Source organism: Carcharhinus amblyrhynchos, chromosome 34 (assembly GCF_965287045.1).
Source record: "Carcharhinus amblyrhynchos chromosome 34, sCarAmb.v2.hapA, whole genome shotgun sequence".
In the NCBI taxonomy this organism is placed as follows: domain Eukaryota; kingdom Metazoa; phylum Chordata; class Chondrichthyes; order Carcharhiniformes; family Carcharhinidae; genus Carcharhinus; species Carcharhinus amblyrhynchos.
The window spans coordinates 16,376,154-16,395,572 of NC_137357.1; the positions used below are offsets into that span (position 1 = coordinate 16,376,154).

The following is a 19,419-nucleotide window of genomic DNA, read 5'->3' on the forward strand; positions in this document are numbered from 1 at the left end:
ATCCTAACTTATTCAACCTTTATCTGTAACTCTGTTTCTCAACATCCTTGTAAACCTTCTTTGTACTCTTACAACCTGATTAATATCCTTCCTGTAAATAGGTGACCAAAACTGTACACAATACTCCAAATTCGGCCTCACCAATGTCTTATACAACCTCACCATAACATTCCAACTCTTATACTCGATACTTTGATTTATAAAGGCCAGTGTTCCAAAAGCACTCTTTACGACCCTATCTACCTGTGACACCACTTTGAGGGAATTTTGTGAGTGTGTTCTCAAATCCCTTGTTCTACTGCACTCTTCAGTGCCCTACCATTTACCATGTATGTTCTACTTTAGTTTGTCCTTCCAAAGTGCAATACCTCACACTTGTAGGTGAGGTGATCAAAAGTTTCCTGGGATCATGGTGAATGGAAAAGACATCCCCCAGCACCCAAGTAAATTCTCCAGGAGGTTGCATTGACCACACTCTGAATTTATCCAGTTCCCTGTGGCTCATTAATGGGCAGGATTCCAAATTTCCCACCCTCCCTTCAGGGAATGTGCAGTCTGGCTTCTGCTTGGCACTAGGTTGAAGTCGGAAGCATGTTAGCCTTGGAAGAATTGCGGCATAGGCTTATTGGAATGACACATGTTCTCCAAGAGTGAGCATTGCATTCCCTGGAATTTAAAAAGTTGGCAGATGATTTGGCCAAAGGTTTCAAGATGTCAAGGCGAAGAAATGGAGGAAATGGATAAAACTTTTTCCTTAAAAGGGTTGGCAAATGGAAGGCCGAGGTGGGGTGTACGTTACAAGTTAGACCAAGAGCCTTCCAAAGTAATATGAGGTAACACCTCCAGCACACAGAGTGGTCAAGTTTGGAACCCACTTCCAAAAATGAGAATCGAAGTTGGGTCAATTGTCACTTCAAATCCTGGATTTTTGTTACCCTAGGGTCTGAAGGGAAATGGGAAGAAAGGAGATGTTTCTTCAGCCAGAGAGTGATGAATCTGTGAAACTCTTTGCTGCAAAAGGCTATGGAGGTGATGCCTTTGAGTGCCTTTAAGACAGAGATAGATAGGTTTTTGATTAATAAGGGGATCAGGGATGATGGGGAAAAGGTAGAAGAATGGGGATGAGAAAAAAAATCAGTGATGATTGAATGGCGGAGAGGACTTGTTGAGCCAAGAGGCCTAATTCTCCTTCTGTCTCTTAGGGTCTTATGGGTGTATGGAGTGAGGTTACAGATCAACCCTGATCTCACTCAATGATGAAAGAGGGTGAAGGGGATAAAATGGTCTCGTCCTGATTCTTTGTTTCTATGTTCCAGATAGTGGTCTTGTGGCGCACTGGAAGTGGCATCCATGCCTCTGAACTGGGAGCTCTGGGTTCAAGTCCACCTGCAGGACTTGATGTTTAGGGAGGTGTATTCGTATCATGGCCAGACAGGTTGAGTGTCAACCCATTCATCTTTTCAACACATGCTCACGGCAGCCAGGAAGAGCAGGAGAAATTTCTGGCCAGCCATGTGATGGAAAGAAAGTTGACCTGTCACCACTGTCCATCACTGCAGAGTACAACTTGCATGTTACCGTGGCCATGTAGGCCCAAATACCAATCTGGATAGTGTTGCACACTTCAACTGATGTGAAAAGTTACAATTGCACAAGCACAAACCCCTGCAGTCTCGGGCTGTGCATGTAGTGCCAGTGTACTGTGCCGTTCATAATGTCATCTAATAGTGCTTAATCCAACAGCTAAAAACCTGAGAGTCTTAACTGCCACCAGTACAATTGAAATGAGATCTGATGTGTGATGTGCTGAACAGTTTCAGCAGCACTCCAGTTTTTTTCCCAGTCCTCGCTGTATCTATGAATAGATCAGAACCCAGTTTGGCATTCTGGGTTTCAGCATTCTGTCTTTCACTGAGTGTCATGAAAAATAGATGGTGAATAAAAATCTGCTGATTGCGGTTCAGGAATATGAAAAGAGAGAAGCCAGTGCATTTATTCCACCCTTTAAGCTGTTTTAGTGGCAATCCCAGTGATACAACTCCCTCCATTCTATAAGAGGTAGTCAGGTTAGTGCCATCTTTGGGCTAACACAGCTCAAACCACGGGAGTAACAATGTGATTCCAGACTGAACTCAACGATGCCTGCACCAATCATGGTCCCAGCTTCCCAAACTGACCGCTAAATTGATCATTGATACATACCAACCAATGGGGAAGGGCTGTCCACCATAAGTCTATCCAGTGACGGGCTGGGTCTATGGGCAGCACGGTGGTTAACACTGCTGCCTCACCGCCAGGGACCGGGGATTGATTTCCCAGCTTGGGTCACTGTCTGTGCGCAGTCTGCATGTTCTTCCCCGTGTCTGCGTGGGTTTCAGCCGAATGCTCCTGTTTTCTCCCACACTCCAAAGATGTGCAGGTTGGGTGGATTGGCCATGCTAAACTGACCCTTAGTATCCCAAGAATTTGTCAGTTCGGAGGGTTACTAGGGTAAATACCTAACTGTTATGGGGGTAAGGCCTGGATATGATGCTGTGTCGGACTGTCGGTGCAGACTTGATGGGCCAAATGGCCTCCTTCTGCTCTGTGATTTATGTAGACCTGAAGGTCCCAGTTTCGATTACTGCCCAGCACTGAGTGAGCTAATGGATTGGTATTTGCCTAAACACTCCTTGTCCAGGAAATGGGAAAAACCATTTCAGCCTCCCCTGCTCCTGCTCCATTCTCGCCCTGTCCACTGGAAGCGTGCATTGGAACGTGATTGGGCTTATCGGGGTAGTCTGTCAGCATAGTCAAGGCTGGTCTGTGATTGATGGAGTATGGTGTGCAGTGCACCATGTTCCAGGCTGGGACATTTCCCCTCCCCCCACCCACCCCAACCCCTACGATTCTCAGCTCACAATCTTTCATCCATTACGCTAAATAGGCAGAAAGCTGCAGCTGTGCCTTCAGTCAAGAGAAAGAGGGAACTGGTAAGCGGGAGCACTGGATTTGGAGAAATATTCTCTCATATTGACATACTTGAACTTTTGATCAATGTTTGTGCTATTTATAAATGCCAGCTGTATCTAAGATTATCACGCAGTCTGGAACTTTCCAAAGTTTCAGGCAGAGAGAACAAACACTGTGGGTTGCCAGTTTGAAGTCCTTGCAGCCGGAGCATCGTACTAATTTATCTTGATTTTATTTATAATCGTCACGTCTTAGCATACAGTGAAAAGTATTGTTTCTTCAGCATTTTACAGACAAAGCATACCGTTCATAGTGAAGGAAATGAGAGAGTGCAGAATGTAGTGTTGCAGTCATTGCTAGGCTGTAGAGAAAGAGCAACTTAATGAAAGGTAGGTCCATTCAAAAGTCTGACAGCTGCTGGGAAGAAGCTGTTCTTGAGTCGGCTGGTACGTGACCTGCTGATATCTGCTGATATTTGGGACATGGTATAACCTTCTTCCAATAATAACAGTTCAACATATATTATGTTACAGGGACAATCTGTGGACAGTCTGGTGTAAATAAAAGATCAGTTGCACTCTCAAACTTGAGTGGCAACTGAACTGTACTTGTGCTCTGAGAGAACTCCATCTGCAAGGCAGTTCAGTTCTTTTTCCAACTCCGATTTATTTTTTGAGTGTCAAGCTCATTTCACAAAGACTTGTGAATGCAAAACATATACAACCTCAGGGGCACCTTAAAGCACATGCAGGCACTGAACTGCTTCAGAGGGCACTCGCTGTCGTAATGGAGGCAACATCATGTTTCTCTTTCCTTATCACAAGGCTAATTGTGTTACGATTTGCTGCAGATTTTGTGTGTGCACCGCAAGAAGTTGATACGGAGAAAGCAGAGGAGTGGGATTGATTTTTACACTGCTCCTGGAAAGGGCTGTCACAGATGTGATGTGCTGAATGGCATTCTATGCTGTAAACCTAGTTCTCTGGTGGAAAGTTAGAAAAGGTAGTTTAAAACTTTTCCAGTTTGTGCGCCTTTTGTTAATTTGATCATTCTCTTTATCATGTCTAGCCCATGGTTGATGGATACAAATATGGACTACGAAAGACCAAATGTAGAAACCATCAAGTGTGTGGTCGTGGGTGATAACGCAGTAGGAAAGACCAGGCTTATCTGTGCGAGAGCATGTAATGCCACCCTAACACAATACCAGCTACTGGCCACTCACGTACCAACAGTCTGGGCCATTGACCAGTACCGTGTGTGCCAAGAGGTAAGTAGCACATGCACTTTATTATGGTGCAATATAGCCCATGTTAGATCAGTCCCAGTGGATTGTACAGTGCTCGTCCTGTGTGTGTGTGTGTGTGTTTGTGTGTTTGTGTCTGTGCATGTGCAAATCGCTGTGTGTGTGTGCGCGTGTGTGTGTGCGCGTGTGTGTGTGTATGTGTGCGGTTCCCTCTCTCTTCCTTGCTCTCTGCGTGTGTCTCTCTGTCTTGATCTGTCTCTGTCTCTCTATCTGTGTCTGTCTGTCTGTATGTCTCTGTGTGTGTGTGTGTGTGTGTGTGTGTGTGTGTGTGTGTCCTGTGCTGCCATTTGCAGCTACTCGAGACCCATCTTCCATTTCTTCACTTGTCCCTTTATGGTCCTCTTTTTCTCCTTGCACCATCATCCCTTCTGTCACTGAATCACCTTTGTCTTATCAAAGGCTTTTTGCCCATCTTTACCTGCCTTTGAACCTGCTTCCATCTGTAACATTAGCTCTGACGAAGGGTCATGCTGACTCAAAACGTTGGCTCTCTTCTCTCTCCACAGATGCTGCCTGACCTGCTGAGATTTTCCAGCATTTTCTGCTCAAACTGCAATCGTCAATATGTTCTACTGTGTCTGACGGGCACAATGGGCTGATTGGCCTCCTTCTGTACCATATAGACATGGAAAGAGAAAAAGATTGACAAAAACCAATGTAGAACCCTTACAGTCAGAAAAAGGAGAATTCATAATGGGGGAGAAAGAAATGGCTGAGGAATTAAATTTGTGCTTGATTCATGTCGTCCTTTGTGAAGACTGAAGCAATGTACCAGGAGTGCTGAGAGAAACATAGTGAGGAGCTGAAGGAAATCAGCATTAGTAGAAGAATGGTTCTGGGGAAATTGATGGGATTGAAGGTGAATAAATCTTCAGGTCCTGATAATCTTTATCCCAGAGCACTGAAGGAAGTGGCCCTGGAAATAATAGATCCATTGGTGGTTATTTTCCAAAATTCTTTGGACTCTGGGACAGTGCCTACAGGTTGAAAGGTAATTAACAAAATTCAAAAAGGGAGGTAAAGCGAAAATAGGGAACTACAAACTAGTGAGCCTAACATCAAAATTGGGGAAATTGCGAGAGCCTATTATCAAGGATTTCATAATTCAGCATTTGGAAGGTAGTGGTATAATCAGACAAAGTCAGCATGGATTTGCAGAGGGGAAATCATGCTTGATGATTCTGTTGGAATTTTTTTCGAGGATGTAACTAGTAGAGTTGACCAAGGAGAATCAAAGGATGTTTATTTAGACTTTCAGAAAGGTCTCACACAACAAACTACTATGTGAAGCACATAGGGTGGCAAGCAATGTCTTGAGATGGATAGAAAGCTGGTTAGCAGATAGGAAGCAGAGAGTTGGGTTATTTTCTGATTGGCAGTCAGTGACGAGTTGGGTTCCGTAGGGATCGATGATAGAAACCCAACTGTTCACATTATATATTAATGATTTGGAAGAGGGAACTGAATGTCTTATCTCCAAATTTGCCGATGATACAAAGTTAAGTGGGAGGGTGAGCTGTGAAGAGGATGCAGAGATGCTTCAGCACGATTTGAACAGGCTGAGTGTGTGGACATTTGCATGGCAGAGGTAGGATAATATGGTTAAATGTGAGGTTATCTACTTGGGTAGCAAAAACAGGAAGACAGATTATTACTTGAATGGGTGTAAATTGAGAGAGATGGATACTCAACGAGATCTTGGAGTCCTTGTGCATCAGTCACTGAAAGTACGCACAGGTATGGCAGGCAGTAAAGATGGCAAATGGTATGTTGGCCTTCAAAGCGAGAGGATTTGAGTATAGGGATAGAGATGTTTTGCTGCAATTGTATAGGGCATTGGTGAGGCTGTACCTGGAGTATTGCATGTAATTTTGGTGTCCTTATCTGAGGAAGGATGTCTTTGTGTCGAGGGAGTGCAGCAAAGATTTACCAGGCTGATCCCTGGGATGGCAGATCTGTCATATGAGGAGAGACTAATTTGGTTCGGATAATATTGACTGGAGTTTAGAAGAGTGAGAGGGTTTCTCATAGAAACTTAGAAAATTCTGACAGGGTTAGACATGGTGAATTCAGAAAGAACATTCCCAGTGAGGGGGTGGGGGTCGTCGTCTATAACTAGGAGCCATAGTTTGAGGATAAGGGTAAACCTTTTAGGACTAAGGTGAGGAGAAATTTCTTCACCCAGAGGGTGGTGAATGTGTGACATTCACTCCCACAGAATGTAGTTGACGCCAAAAGCATTGTGTGAATGCAAGAAGAAATTAGATATTGCTCTAGGGACGAAAGGGATCAAAGCATATGGGGGGAAGGGGGATCAGGATATTGAATTCGAGATCAGCCATAATCAAAATGAATGGTGGAGTAGGTTCAAAGGGCCAAATGGCCTCCTCCTGCTTCTCATTTCTCTGTTTCTATGTCATTCATTGGACAGATTGGGTCTGTATCCACTGGAGTTCAGAAGAGCCGGGAGTGATCTTATTGAACCATTCAAGATCCTGATGGGACACGAAAAGGTGGATGCTGAACGGATGTTTCCCCTTGTGGGAGAGGCCAAAACTACGGACACAGTTTAAAAATAAGGGTCTCTCATGTCAGGCAGATGAGATTTTTTTTTAATCTCTCAAATGGGCAGTGAGTCTGTGGAACTCTCTTCCCCAGAGAGTGATGGAGGCAGGGTCAGTGAATATTTTTCAGGCTGAATTCGATCAATTCCTCACTAATGAGAGAGTCGAAGGTGTGAGAAGGGAAAGTCGAGTTGAATCCACTATCAATTTAGCCCAGATCTGATCGAATGGTGGAGCCGGCTTGAGGGGCCAATTGACCTGCTCCTGCTTCGAATTCATCGGTCTGTGTGCTTTCTGATATTGAATAAATGAGTTAGATGCTAAATTTAATGTATTGTTCTCCTCCAAATAGCCAGTTGGTGAATGAAAAATCCAGAGTTGATCTTTACTTCAAGTAGATTTATTCACAGTGTGAAACATTACAGTTCTATATCTCCTGATTCCAGTCAACTCTTGTGTCAGTAAGCGTGTTTGTATACATGCTCAAGTGAGCATCTGAGACCATTGTCGATTGTCAGAAAAACCCATCTGATTCATTAATGTCCTTTAGGGAAGGAGATCTGCCGACCTTACCTGGCCTGGCCTGGCCTACATGTGACTCCATAGCCACAGCAATGTGGTTGACTCTCAACTACCCTTTGAACAAGGGCAACCAAGGATGGGCAGTAAATGCTGGCCATGTCCCATGAATTAATAGTAATAAAAACAACTCTCCACCATCGTATCATACAATTGATGTGCATGATCATCTCCAAGTGCTAATCAGATATAGGGAAAAGAAATGTCTGGGGAATTAAGACTGAAATAAGTTAGGATGATATTAAGATCCAAAATAAAATACTAAGTGGGATTTATGCTTGCATCTTGAGCATTCTTGCAATCTTATTTAATTGCTTCTTGTAATGTGGGTAAGGTTGCTCCCAGTTGTCCTCAGGCAGCCAGAGTTGATCATGTCCAGAGGAGGTGGGACTGGCTAGTTCTTGATCTGTGACAGACATGACACACACACAGAAACACACACAGACACAGAGACATATACACACACACACACACCTCCCCCGGCCCTGCACATTCTTCCTTTTCAGATGACAGCCTGATTCCCTTTTAAAAGCTGCGATTGAAACTGCCGCCACCACACTCTCAGACAGAGCATTCCAAACCCTAGCCACTCGCTGTGTGGAAAAGTTTCTCCTCATACCACATCTGCTTCCTTTATCAACCAACCCCACAAAAGTTGCTGTGTGAATACAAGTTGTTGTTGAGGGGTTATTTCTCAGGTGCTGAGTTGAAGGAAAAAAAACTACAGGTGCTTGAAATGGGAAATATAAAGTGTGCATGCTGGAAATGCACAGCAGATCAGACAGCCTCTGCAGAGAGAGAGAAAATCGGCATTTCAGGTTGGTGAACTTGCATCAGATGTGACAGATTAAGTTTAGCCATGGTGTGATTTGAACTCTTGACCCCTTGGCTGCAAGTCCAATACCGCAATTACAAAGCTCCTGCAGTTCAGTTTGATTTTGTAAGTGGTGAAATAATTCACTTCAACGCAATACCCAGCCACATGGCTAGGTTTGTGTTCAGGCTTTATTTACAACTGCAATAAACCTGTGCAACACTGAAAATTATTCAGCATGAAAAATTGTTTTATCACTGGGATATGAATTTGTGTTTTTGACATTGCGGCGAATGGGCTGGAAGCTGCAACTGAAGGGGATATTTTGTGGAGGTTTGTGTCAGCCAGCAGCCTGAGTCAGAAGGTTATGGGTCAGGTCCTGCTGAGCGGCACGGCAGCACAGTGGTCAGCACTGCTGCTTCGCAGCACCAGGGACCCGGGTTCAATTCTGACCTCGGGTGACTGTCTGTGTGGATTCTGCACATTCTCCCTGTGTCTGCATGGGTTTCCATCAGGTGCTGTGGTTTTCTCCCACAATAATGATGTGCAGGTTAAGTGGTTTGGACGGAGTGCATGATCAATATTGATCATAGAATCCCTGCAGTGCAGAAGGAGGCCATTCAGCCCATCGAGTCCACACAATCCCACCAGGCTCCACGCCTGTAACCTCACGTATCCATCCTGCCAATCCTCCTATCACTTGGGTTAATTTAGTGTGGCCAATCAACCTAACCTGCACATCTTTGGATTGTGGGAAGAAACCCACGCAGACACGGGAAGAATGTGGAAATTCCATACAGACAGTGGCTGGAGGCCAGAATTGAACCTGGGTCCCTTTCGCTGTGAGGCAGCAGTGCTAACCACTGTGCCACCACACTGCCAGGCTGCTAGACAAGTGCTGAGGGGGCTGCTGGACTGTCGGACAGGCCGTCTTTCAGTTGAGATGCTGAGGACCCATCTGCCCTCTCTGGTGGATGTTAAAAGCCCTGTGGTCCTATCGAGCAGAAGACGGGAGTTTTCCCAGTACCCTGGCCACTGTTGATCTCTCAGCAATTGTAGGAGCCCTCGAGTCGGCTATGTCCATCACCTGTTGTGTGACAATCTGTCAGTTGACCAATCGAGAACTCCTGGTAAAAGCACTCTGGAAATGTGTACATCGTACAATAATCAGTGAATAAAGAATTGACAATACAGTTAACCAGTGTGCTTGAGTAATTGGTGAGTTTGTGCTGGAAAAATCAAAGGAAACACAATACCAGCCAACATCACAGATGTCCGATCATTATGGCACTGCTGCTCGTGGGAGCTTGTTGTACTCAGATTGACTGCTGCTTTTCCTGTATCAGGGATGGCATTCGCTGCACCCACCTCAATGGATTGTTTGCTGTGTCTGTCATCCTATCTGGATGAAAGGATGCCAACTGCTACACTTCAAAAGTATATTATTGACTGTAAAGCATTGTGTGATGTCCTGAGGTCATTAGAGGTGCAGTTTAAATGCAAGCTGTTTTTCTCAAGAACATCTGGTTTCGGCTGTTTAAAAATGACACATTGGCCACCAAGCATAAATTGTGGGTGATAGCAAGGAGGTTTTGGAAGATGAAGGTTCGCATTCTGATATTAATTTATGGATATTCAGCATTCTCTCCAACTCTCGAGTTAAAAGCAACATCATTGGCATCCTTGCTTACAAGGTCAAGGCTGCCTCTCTAAAGACACGGTGTTTTACTTGTTCAGGGAGGTGGACACTATTGACACCCCAAGTTCTCCAGAGATGATGAAGATGCAAACATGTAAAATCTCCTGGCAGCTGTTCTTAATGTACATTTTTCAACCATTTGTATTTTATTAATTAGTGTCCCAAGGAGACTGACATTAACACTACAATGAAGTTACTGTGACAATCCCATAGACGCCACCCTCTGGCGCCTGTTTGGATACGGTGAGGGAGAATTTATCATGGCCAGTGCACCTAACCAGCACGTCCTCCAGACTAATTTGAAGTAATGTCCCACTGTTGTAAGTCTTATTTGAGGTGCACCTTTTCCATTTCCTTCACGAACTTCCACATTGAGGTCACAGACCACTGCCATCCTCATCTGACACTTCAGACCTTTGACGTGAGAAATTAGCCTCCTAGCTCTTCCCCACACTCTTCCCACTGCTTGAATGTCTATGTCTGGGTGACCAGATCCATTCAAGCTGTGGTCTGATGGTTGTGCACCTTTAGTAGCAGTTTCTTTTCTCCAGTGTGCTCACTGTTTGGGCAAGGTAGTTTAATATGAGCGCTGTGCAACACATTGAATGCCAAATCAACTGAAGCAGCTTGTGCCCCTTCAGCCTTAATTACTGTTGGTGCACACTCTATGGGCCGAAAGGCCTCTTCTGCACTGTATGATTCCGTACTGCAACACACTTGATGGGACTTACCTTCTCTTCCTTTGCACTGGTAATTATTGAGCAGGGGGGTGGAATTATACTTTTAAATCAATTGCACGAAATCGCTTCATCAGTTTTTTTTCCTCAGGTCCTGGAGCGATCACGTGATGTAGTCGATGACGTTAGTGTATCGTTGAGGCTCTGGGACACATTTGGTGACCATCACAAGGACAGGCGGTTTGCCTATGGCAGGTAACAGTCAAACCAGTCAGTTTTGGATTAATTTCAGTCGGCAAGGTGCACCTTCCCAGATTTCCAACTGAACCAACCATGGGAGAAAGACAATTGATGGCACGGTGGCACAGTGGTTATCACTGCTGCCTCACAGCACCAGGTTCCTGGGTTCGATTCCCAACTTGAGTGACTCTGTGAGGAAGTTGCACATTCTCCTTGTGTCTGCATGGGTTTCCTCTGGGTGCTCCAGTTTCCTCCCACACTCCAATGATGTGTGGGTTAGGTTGATTGGCCATGCCTCATTTTGGAGGATTAGCAGGGTAAATATGTGGGATTACAGGGATGTGGGGGAATTATTGTTGGCGTAGGCTCAGTGGATTGAATGGTCTCGTTTTGTACTGTAGGGATTCTTTGATTCTATTCTGTGAAACAACCGATAATAACTTGAACAAGGCCCATGAGGTTGGCCTCTTGGAGTATGAGCTCCCTGATTGAGGTGAGAATTGCCAGTCCAATCAGGGAACTCATACTCCAAGAGGCCAAGTCATGGACCTCATTGAAGTCATCACACAACCAACGGCATGACAAATTTGAGGTCATTGTAAAACCAAATATCCTTGTAAAGCTTTATCTCAAATCATCCTGCAAAGCTTATCCTCAGAGAGTATTACTGAGAAGGCGATTGCACAGATTTGAAATGCTTTCTAACCAGTTCTGCATTTCCTGAACAAAACTAAAATGAAAGAATCTGATTTGTTTTGAAGATGGATAATGCCAGCCCTCAGCTGGTGGAGTCTTTTCTTGGAATAACACAGCATTTCTTGTGGATCATTCAGTTATGGCACTAGCCTTTACGGCTGGAAAGGACATGACTACGTCATTCTGAAAACCTGGCCAACCTAATCAGCTGAGGCAGAATGTCCAGCAGGGCTGAGGAAAGGGCAGGTTCCTCCGCAACAGGTTTACTCATTGCAACTCATTTTCAGGTGTTTTTATTGAAAAGGGTACCATTGATGAGTGTAACTTACTCAAAAACACGCTGTGCGGTGGCCACAAGCTTTTATATCTGTGTGCAGTCGATGTTCACCTCCATTATCGACAAAGCTGAATGCTGTAGTAATTAGTTTTTACAGGCCTCCATAAAGAAATGATGGACTGGAGTGAGGACTGTAAGAAATCTCACAATGCCAGGTTAAAATCCAACAGGTTTATATGGAATCACAAGCTTTCAGAGTGCTGCTCCTTCATCAGGTGAGTCACTCAGAGCAGCACTCTGAAAGCTCCTGACTCCGAATAAACCTGTTGAACTTTAACGTGGTGTTGTGAGACTCAATAAAGTCAGCAAATCATAGATAAATTTAAGGGGGGGTTGGTGTCGAGATGAACACATGAGGGAGAAAGGAGTAGAAGGATGTACTGATAGGGTGGGAGGAGACTTGTGTGAAGCAGAAACACCAGCAAGGAACCAGTGGGATGAATGTCCTGTTTCTGTGCTGTATGTTCTGTGTAACACTGTCTATTTGCTGAAGTGTTATACATGCCAATTTAAACAGACTACACAAAGGTGAGATGACTGTTCACAAGTCCAGATTTCATGTGGAATTTTGATGGGGTTCATTTTTTGTCTTCCCCGCTTAGGTCCGACGTGGTTGTGCTTTGCTTCTCCATTGCAAATCCCAACTCTCTGCACCACGTGAAGACCATGTGGTATCAGGAGATCAAACACTTCTGCCCACGGGCACCCATCATTCTGGTTGGTTGTCAGCTAGACTTGCGGTATACTGACTTGGAAGCAGTTAATCGTGCACGGAGGCCTCTCGCAAGGTACAGTCCTGAATGCCCATGTCAAAGCTTTGACACAGGATCATCTGGAATCGAAACGTCAGCTCTTTTCTCTCCTTTCAGATGCTGCCAGACTGCTGAGATTTTCCAGCATTTTCTCTTTTGGTTTCAGATTCCAGCCTCTGCAGTATTTTGCTTTAGCTAATACCCCCAATCATCATGGTTTGACATTTCCAACTAGCTTTCCAAATTGCATCTTAGCAAGAAAGCAGTTGCAGAAAACAGGAAGGTGTTAATGCATGATATTTGGCAGTTTTGTAAGCGACCTTATCCAGCTGACACGGTCTTATTTGTGTGTTCACAGGCCAATAAAACACAATGAGATTTTACCTCCTGAAAAGGGTCGCGAGGTCGCCAAAGAACTGGGTATCCCCTATTATGAGACCAGCGTGGTGGCCCAATTTGGCATCAAGGATGTCTTCGATAATGCCATCAGGGCCGCCTTGATATCCAGGCGCCACCTCCAGTTCTGGAAGTCGCACTTGAGGAACGTTCAAAAGCCTTTACTCCAGGCCCCGTTCCTGCCCCCGAAACCACCTCCCCCCATCATCATTGTCCCGGAGCCACCCAAAACCAACGAAGAGCATCCTGCCCACTTGTTGGAGAATCCCCTTTGTGCGGATGTCATCCTCGTGCTTCAGGACAAGATTAAAATCTATGCTCACAAGATCTATTTGTCTACCTCCTCTTCGAAATTTTATGACTTATTTCTAATGGACCTCAGTGAAGAAGCAGAGTCTGCTGGCGGAAGAGTGGTGAGTCACAGTGACAAGCAGGGCAGGGAGTATTTAATGAGGGCTGCCAGTTTTGATGTCAGCGAAAGCACAGATGAGGTTCTGACCACCCAACCGCTGTCCAATCTCAGAGCGTCCACCAGTGACGGTATCTTGAAACTTAACGCCCACGACAACAGTGGGAGAGCAAAGGCTTGGTTTAAACGAGGGAAAATCCTGTCTTCATGGAGCAGAGCTTTCATCAGTATCCAGGAAGAAATGGCAGAGGATCCCATCACGCTGAACAATCGACTGATGACAGTGGTCAGGATGGACTACTCAGTGCATGCAGATGCGTTCAATGCAGTCATGCGTTACCTGTACACCGGCCAGCTGGATGAGAATGAGAAGGAGCTGATGCAGATTGCCCACATTGCAGAGCTACTGGAGGTTTTTGACTTGCGAATGATGGTGGCCAATATCTTGAACAATGAGGCCTTCATGAACCAAGAGATTACCAAAGCATTCCACGTGAGGAGGGCAAACCGTGTAAAAGAATGCCTTGCCAAAGGGACTTTCTCCGGTAAGCTTATATGGTGTGCTTTCTGTTTGTGTTTAAAATCAGTGAGCTCGCCCGAAGTGACGACTGATTGAGGTATCCTGGTGACACATGGTAAATTGCCCCTTAGTGTCAGGGAGATTCGCAGGGTATGGAGTTACAAGAGTAGGGCCTGGGTGGAATTAAAATCGGTATAGACGAGATGGGCTGAATGACCTCCTTCTGCACTGTGGCGAGTCTGTGTAGGAACATGCATTACCAGAGGTACATGATGGGGGTTTATGCTTGTAATACTGCATTTCAGTTCCTTGTCTCAGCTAAGAAACACGGTTTATTTTGTTTAATAACTTGGAGATTACATTTCAGGGTATCAAGTGATCTGTCTCCACGGTGCTTGAGGCAGAGACTTGGGAAATGTTTGACAGGAGAACGATTCTTGCTATTGCGGACGTAACATGTGATTCTCAATTCATTGACATTGTTGAAGGTAGATCTTGCCTCAGTGCCCCATTTGGGTCATGTTTTTATTGATTAAGGCCAGTTTGCGGGGTGGGCGGTGGTTGGTTGGTTGGCAGCGTTACAATAGGCGTGTATGTGGGCTTGGCCAATGCTGGTCCTTGGAACACCAACCCATTCGTTTCTGAAGTGGCCATTTTGGACAATGGTGGGTTGGATTTTGGGAGGAGGCGTTGCCAATCAAGCCAACCTTATTGTGGTGGGGAGGGGGCCTCATAAAAGGTTTTGAGCCCATTGCTTGCGTATGCAAAAGTTTGGGCATGCACATTGATTCTTTTCAGCCTGTAACGAACGATATGATGGGCTCATAATAAGCATTTATTCCTGCCTGCTGTACTGGAGACTGAAGAGGTTGTGTCATGCCTCCAAAGCAAATAGCTTCTCCCCAAAGCCACCAGTCAATTGCTGAACACATTCACGAGAAGGCCAGAGTACCCTGTGACACAGAGAATGCCTTGTGGTGAATTAGAAATATTCAGGTGGCACAGTGGTTGGCACTACTGCCTCACATCACCAGGGACCTGGGTTCAATTCCCAACTTGAGTCACTGTCTGTGAGGAGTCTGCACGTTCTCCCTGTGTCTGCGTGGGCTTCCTCCAGGTGCTCTGGTTTCCTCCCACAGTCCAAAGATGTGCAGGTTAAGTGGATTGGCCAGCTAAATTGTCCCTTTGTGTCAGGGAGACTAGCTGGGGTAAGTGCAAGGGGTTGTGGGGATCGGGTCTGGGGTGGGATTGGGGTCAGTGAAGACTCAGTGGGCCGAATGGCCTCCTTCTGCACGGTGGTGATTCTGTGATTCCTCCCCTGCTATCATTTTGGATGCTGCATCTTAACACAGTGTTGGTGTCGATGAGAAGGAAGCTATTTGACCAGTTGTCACCTATGGTTAAAGGAACCAAGGACTGTCAGCGTGTGTATGTTGTTCCAATCTCAGACAAGGATACCAGTGCCAAAGCTGAGTTGCGCCTAAGCACAGAAACCCATAGGAAAGGATAGAGATTTTCACCAGTGGGGATGTCTGTGAAATCAACCAAATGTTTTATTTCCAAACTATTTTAAGGAGCCATTTGGGATCCCTTTTCCAGACCCCCTGGTCTTTGGGCTGAGTTGTTGGAACTCAGAATGAACTTCAGAAGCCATTGCGAAAAAAGTGCAACCTTTCTTCTCTTCTCACTTCAGCTTCAGATAATCCTGCTTCCTTACAGCAAGAGATGCAGCCAACTCTGCAATTAATTCCCTTCACGTGTGCAAAATTAAATTCTCAAGAGGAAGGCAAATAGTTTTCCCAGCAATGCCTCCGGCCCAAATGGTAAGCAGAGCGAATTCTCCAGGGAGGGAGGAGAAATGGAAAAGAGAAATAAATCGCAGCCTTAACAGCTGAACGTGAAGTGAGGGAGTGACATCTATAAAACCCTCAGCACTGCTTGGAATCTGTTCATTGAAACCTACAGCTCCCTAAACCACAGTTGCTGGGTCAAAATCCTGGAACTGTGATCTTCTGGTGCTGATTGAGCGCACTGTTTTCATGCCAAAGAAATGTCATCAAAAGAGACCATTATGGTTTTAATTATATTCACTTACACATCCGCCATCTGCCACCTGTGTAACACGTCAGAATCCAATGTCAACAGGTTGTCTGAAGGCCCTAGTTAATTCTCAGTCGTTGAAATGAGACAAACCATCCCCCGTGAAAGCCACTGAATTATTCATCACCCTCTCCTTGTCATTCAATCAGCTGTCTCTCCGTTGCATCTTATTCTTGCCGGTTGCAGCACTTTGTGGCCACTTGGGTTTTCTTACCAAGAATTACAGGTCGACGTTTGGCAGGGAGGGGGGATGGTGATTGTTGGTGTTCTCCAGGCCGAGGGACATAAGCGGTAGCGAACAAGACGTAGTGCAACCCCAAGCATTAAAATCTGGAACTCCCATCTGCAGCACAGAAACAGGCCCTTCAGCCCAACTGGTCCAGGCTGTTCTTGATGCTCCTTGTATTATTAATACAAACCTACTTGTGACACTAATACAATAAACTTTCAAAAACTTTAAACTTTCCCTTAATTTATCCAGACTATTCACATCAGCCAGTGAGGAGCACATCTTCTCCGCTCTCTGGGTAAAGACACTTCTGCTGGATTCTCAGTTGGCTGTCAGTGTCTCTCCCCCTTTTATTTGTTGCCTCAGTTTTTTTTTAATTCATTCGTGGGACATGGGCGTCGCTGGCTGGCCAGCATTTATTGCCCATCCCTTGTTGCCCTTGAGAAGGTGGCGGTGAGCTGCCACCTTGATTCGCTGCCGTGGGTGGGTTGACCCACAATGCCACTATGGAGGGAATTCCAGGATTTTGACCCAGCAACTGCGAAGAAATGGTGATACAACAACAGAAAATGCTGGAAAATCTCAGCAGGTCTGACAGCATCTGTGGGTAGGGAATCGAGCCAATGTTTCGAGTCTGGATGACCCTTCATCAGCTCTGACAGAAAACACTGGTTTGACATGTTTGGTAAAGAAGAAGAGGAGAGAGATGGGACCATTTTCCGATAACACAATGTGGTATTATGATCTGGAATACGATGTCTGAAGCAAATTGAGTGATATCTTTTCAAACGGGAAAGGCTGGAGGAGGTTACAGAGATAGAGGAAGGGTGTTGGGGCTGGAGGAGGTTACAGAGATAGGGAGAGGGTATACTTAAAAAGAATATATTTGCAGTGCTTTGTAGAGAGGACGAGGGAGTGACACTAATTGGATCGCCCTGTCAAAGAGTGACCGAGTGATAAAGGCACACTGGCTTCCTGAGCTGTATGATTAAATTCTACGACAGAATCTTTACAGTGCAGGAGGAAGCCATTTGGCCCACCGAGTCTGCAATGGCTCTCTGAAGGAGCATTCTACCCAGTCCCATCCCAGCCTTATCCACGTAATCTTGCACATTCTTCCTTTTCACGGAGCAATCCAATTCCCTTTCGAATATCTTAATCAAACCTGTCTCCACCGGTCTCGGTCTCTCAAGAAGTTCATTCCTGACTCAAACACTTCCTCTGGGTGAAAATAAAATGTTTCCTCAAGTCACTTGTACTCCTTTTGCCCATTATTTTCAATCTGTGCCCTCCAGTTTTTGATGGTCTCTTGGGCCAAAACAATTGCTCACCGTTTACCCTGTCCATATCCCTCAGCATCTTGGAATACCTCGATCAACTCTACTCTTGGCCTTCTTTTCTCCAAGGGAAATAAATACTCACAATCTCTCCAATCTACTCTCGTTGCCACAGTCAGCACAGATGGTGAAGTTGAATTTAAGTTCAATAAAAAGTAGCAGGAATTCAGAATCTGCTGGTGACCATGAAACCATTGCTGATTGTTGGGAAAAACCCCATCTGGTTCACCGAATGTCCTTTAGGGAAGGAAATCTGTCATCCTTACCCGGTGTGGCCTACATGGGCGGCACGTTGGCACAGTGGTTAGCACTGCTGCCTCACAGGATTCAATTCCTAGCTTGGGTCACTGTCTGTGTGAAGTTTGCACGTTTTCCCCGTGTCTGTGTGGGTTTCCTCTGGGTGCTCCAGTTTCTTCCCACAGGCCAAAGATGTGCAGGTTGGTTGGATTGGCCGTGCTAAATCACCCCATTTGTGTCAGGGGGACCAGGTAGGATAAATGCTTTGTGTTATGGGGATAGGGCCCTGGGTGGGATTGTGGCTGGTGCAGATTCAATGCATCGCATGGCCTTCTTCTGCACTGTAGGGATTCTATGATTCTATGTGACTCCAGAGCCACAGCAAAGTGGTTGACTCTCAACTGTCCTCCAAGGGCAACTAAGGGTGGGCAATAAATGCTGGTCCAGCCAGCGACACCCATGTCCCTCCATTGAGTTAAAAAGAATTGAATTTAGTTCAAATTGATTTTCAGGACAGGTTCAAGGGGTTGAATAAACGACTCGTATTCCAATGTTGTTAAACTGTAGGCCACTGAATTCTCAGATATCTGCAGGTAAAATGTTGTGTCTCTGGCCCTGAATCAATTCTGCTGCTTAAAGAAGGATTCAAAGTTTTTCTTTAAGAAGAAAGAGGATATCTCCTTGGATTCCCTGGTGTGCTTTAAAATTGATCAGAGTACAGGCACATCCAAACACAAATTGATGAACAAATTTACACAGTGAGTAATCTAGGTGAAGGAAGGTCCCAAGCTCAAGAAAAGGACGTGACAATATCTTAAAATCAGAGTATGAGGTTCGACAAGTAAATGTAGAAGTGATCCCTCCAGGAGACTGGTTTGGAGTTACATTTGAGGTCAGGATTAATGAGCTCGGGAAATCAGTAAATGAAAACCTGCCTCTGAAAGAGGTGGCAGTTAATGGCTTGATTTGGAAGAAACATAAAGAAATCTGGTATGTTAGCACTGCTCCCTCACAGCGCCAGGGAACCCAGGTTCAGGTCTGGCTTTGGATGAGCAAACATGTGCAGGTTAGGTTGATTGGCCTTTTGAAATTGTCCCTTAATGTCGTAAGATGTATAGGTTAAGGGTTAGATCTGGAAGATATGCTACTTAGGTGCATTGGCCGTGCGAACTTATCCCTCAGTGTGCCTGAAAAGGTGCCGGCGTGTGGCGACTTGGGAATTTTCACAGTAACTTCATTGCAGTGTCAATGTAAGCCAACTTGTGAAACTCATGAATGAATTTAAACTGAATTAGCCTGGTAAGTATGTGAGGTTATGGAGACGGAGCCTGGGTAAGATAGGTAAGAGTTGGTGCAGACTTGATGGGCTGAATGGCCTCTTTCTGCGCTGTCGAGATTTTATGGTTGTATGAAAGTTTTTAAGCAATGAAGTATTCATTATCTTCTGGAAGACCAAAGAGGAAATTAAACTGGAGGATTGAGCCAGTGCACAGCCAAGGGCAGGTGCATTCAAACTCAACAGAATGATCAGAATAAAAGTGGTGTAGTCAGTGTTAAGGGGAGAAAATGATTGGG

At 45.2% G+C, this 19,419-nt stretch overlaps 1 protein-coding gene across 4 annotated transcripts in view; it reads left to right on the forward strand.

The window, feature by feature from the left end:
- The window catches only part of rhobtb2a (Rho related BTB domain containing 2a), a 64,853-nt gene that overhangs the window by 15,823 nt on the left and 29,611 nt on the right, over positions 1 to 19,419 (forward strand). For 2 of the 4 annotated variants that reach the window (XM_080216806.1, XM_080216809.1), the window contains exons 2-5: positions 4,021 to 4,222; positions 10,743 to 10,846; positions 12,467 to 12,652; positions 12,975 to 13,966. In XM_080216806.1, the coding sequence (XP_080072932.1) occupies positions 4,031 to 4,222; positions 10,743 to 10,846; positions 12,467 to 12,652; positions 12,975 to 13,966 (1,474 nt within the window). In that variant the 5' untranslated portion in view covers positions 4,021 to 4,030. Of the gene's footprint in view, positions 1 to 1,335; positions 1,436 to 4,020; positions 4,223 to 10,742; positions 10,847 to 12,466; positions 12,653 to 12,974; positions 13,967 to 19,419 lie in introns of those variants that run through there. The other 2 variants (XM_080216807.1, XM_080216808.1) reach the window with 2 other exon arrangements.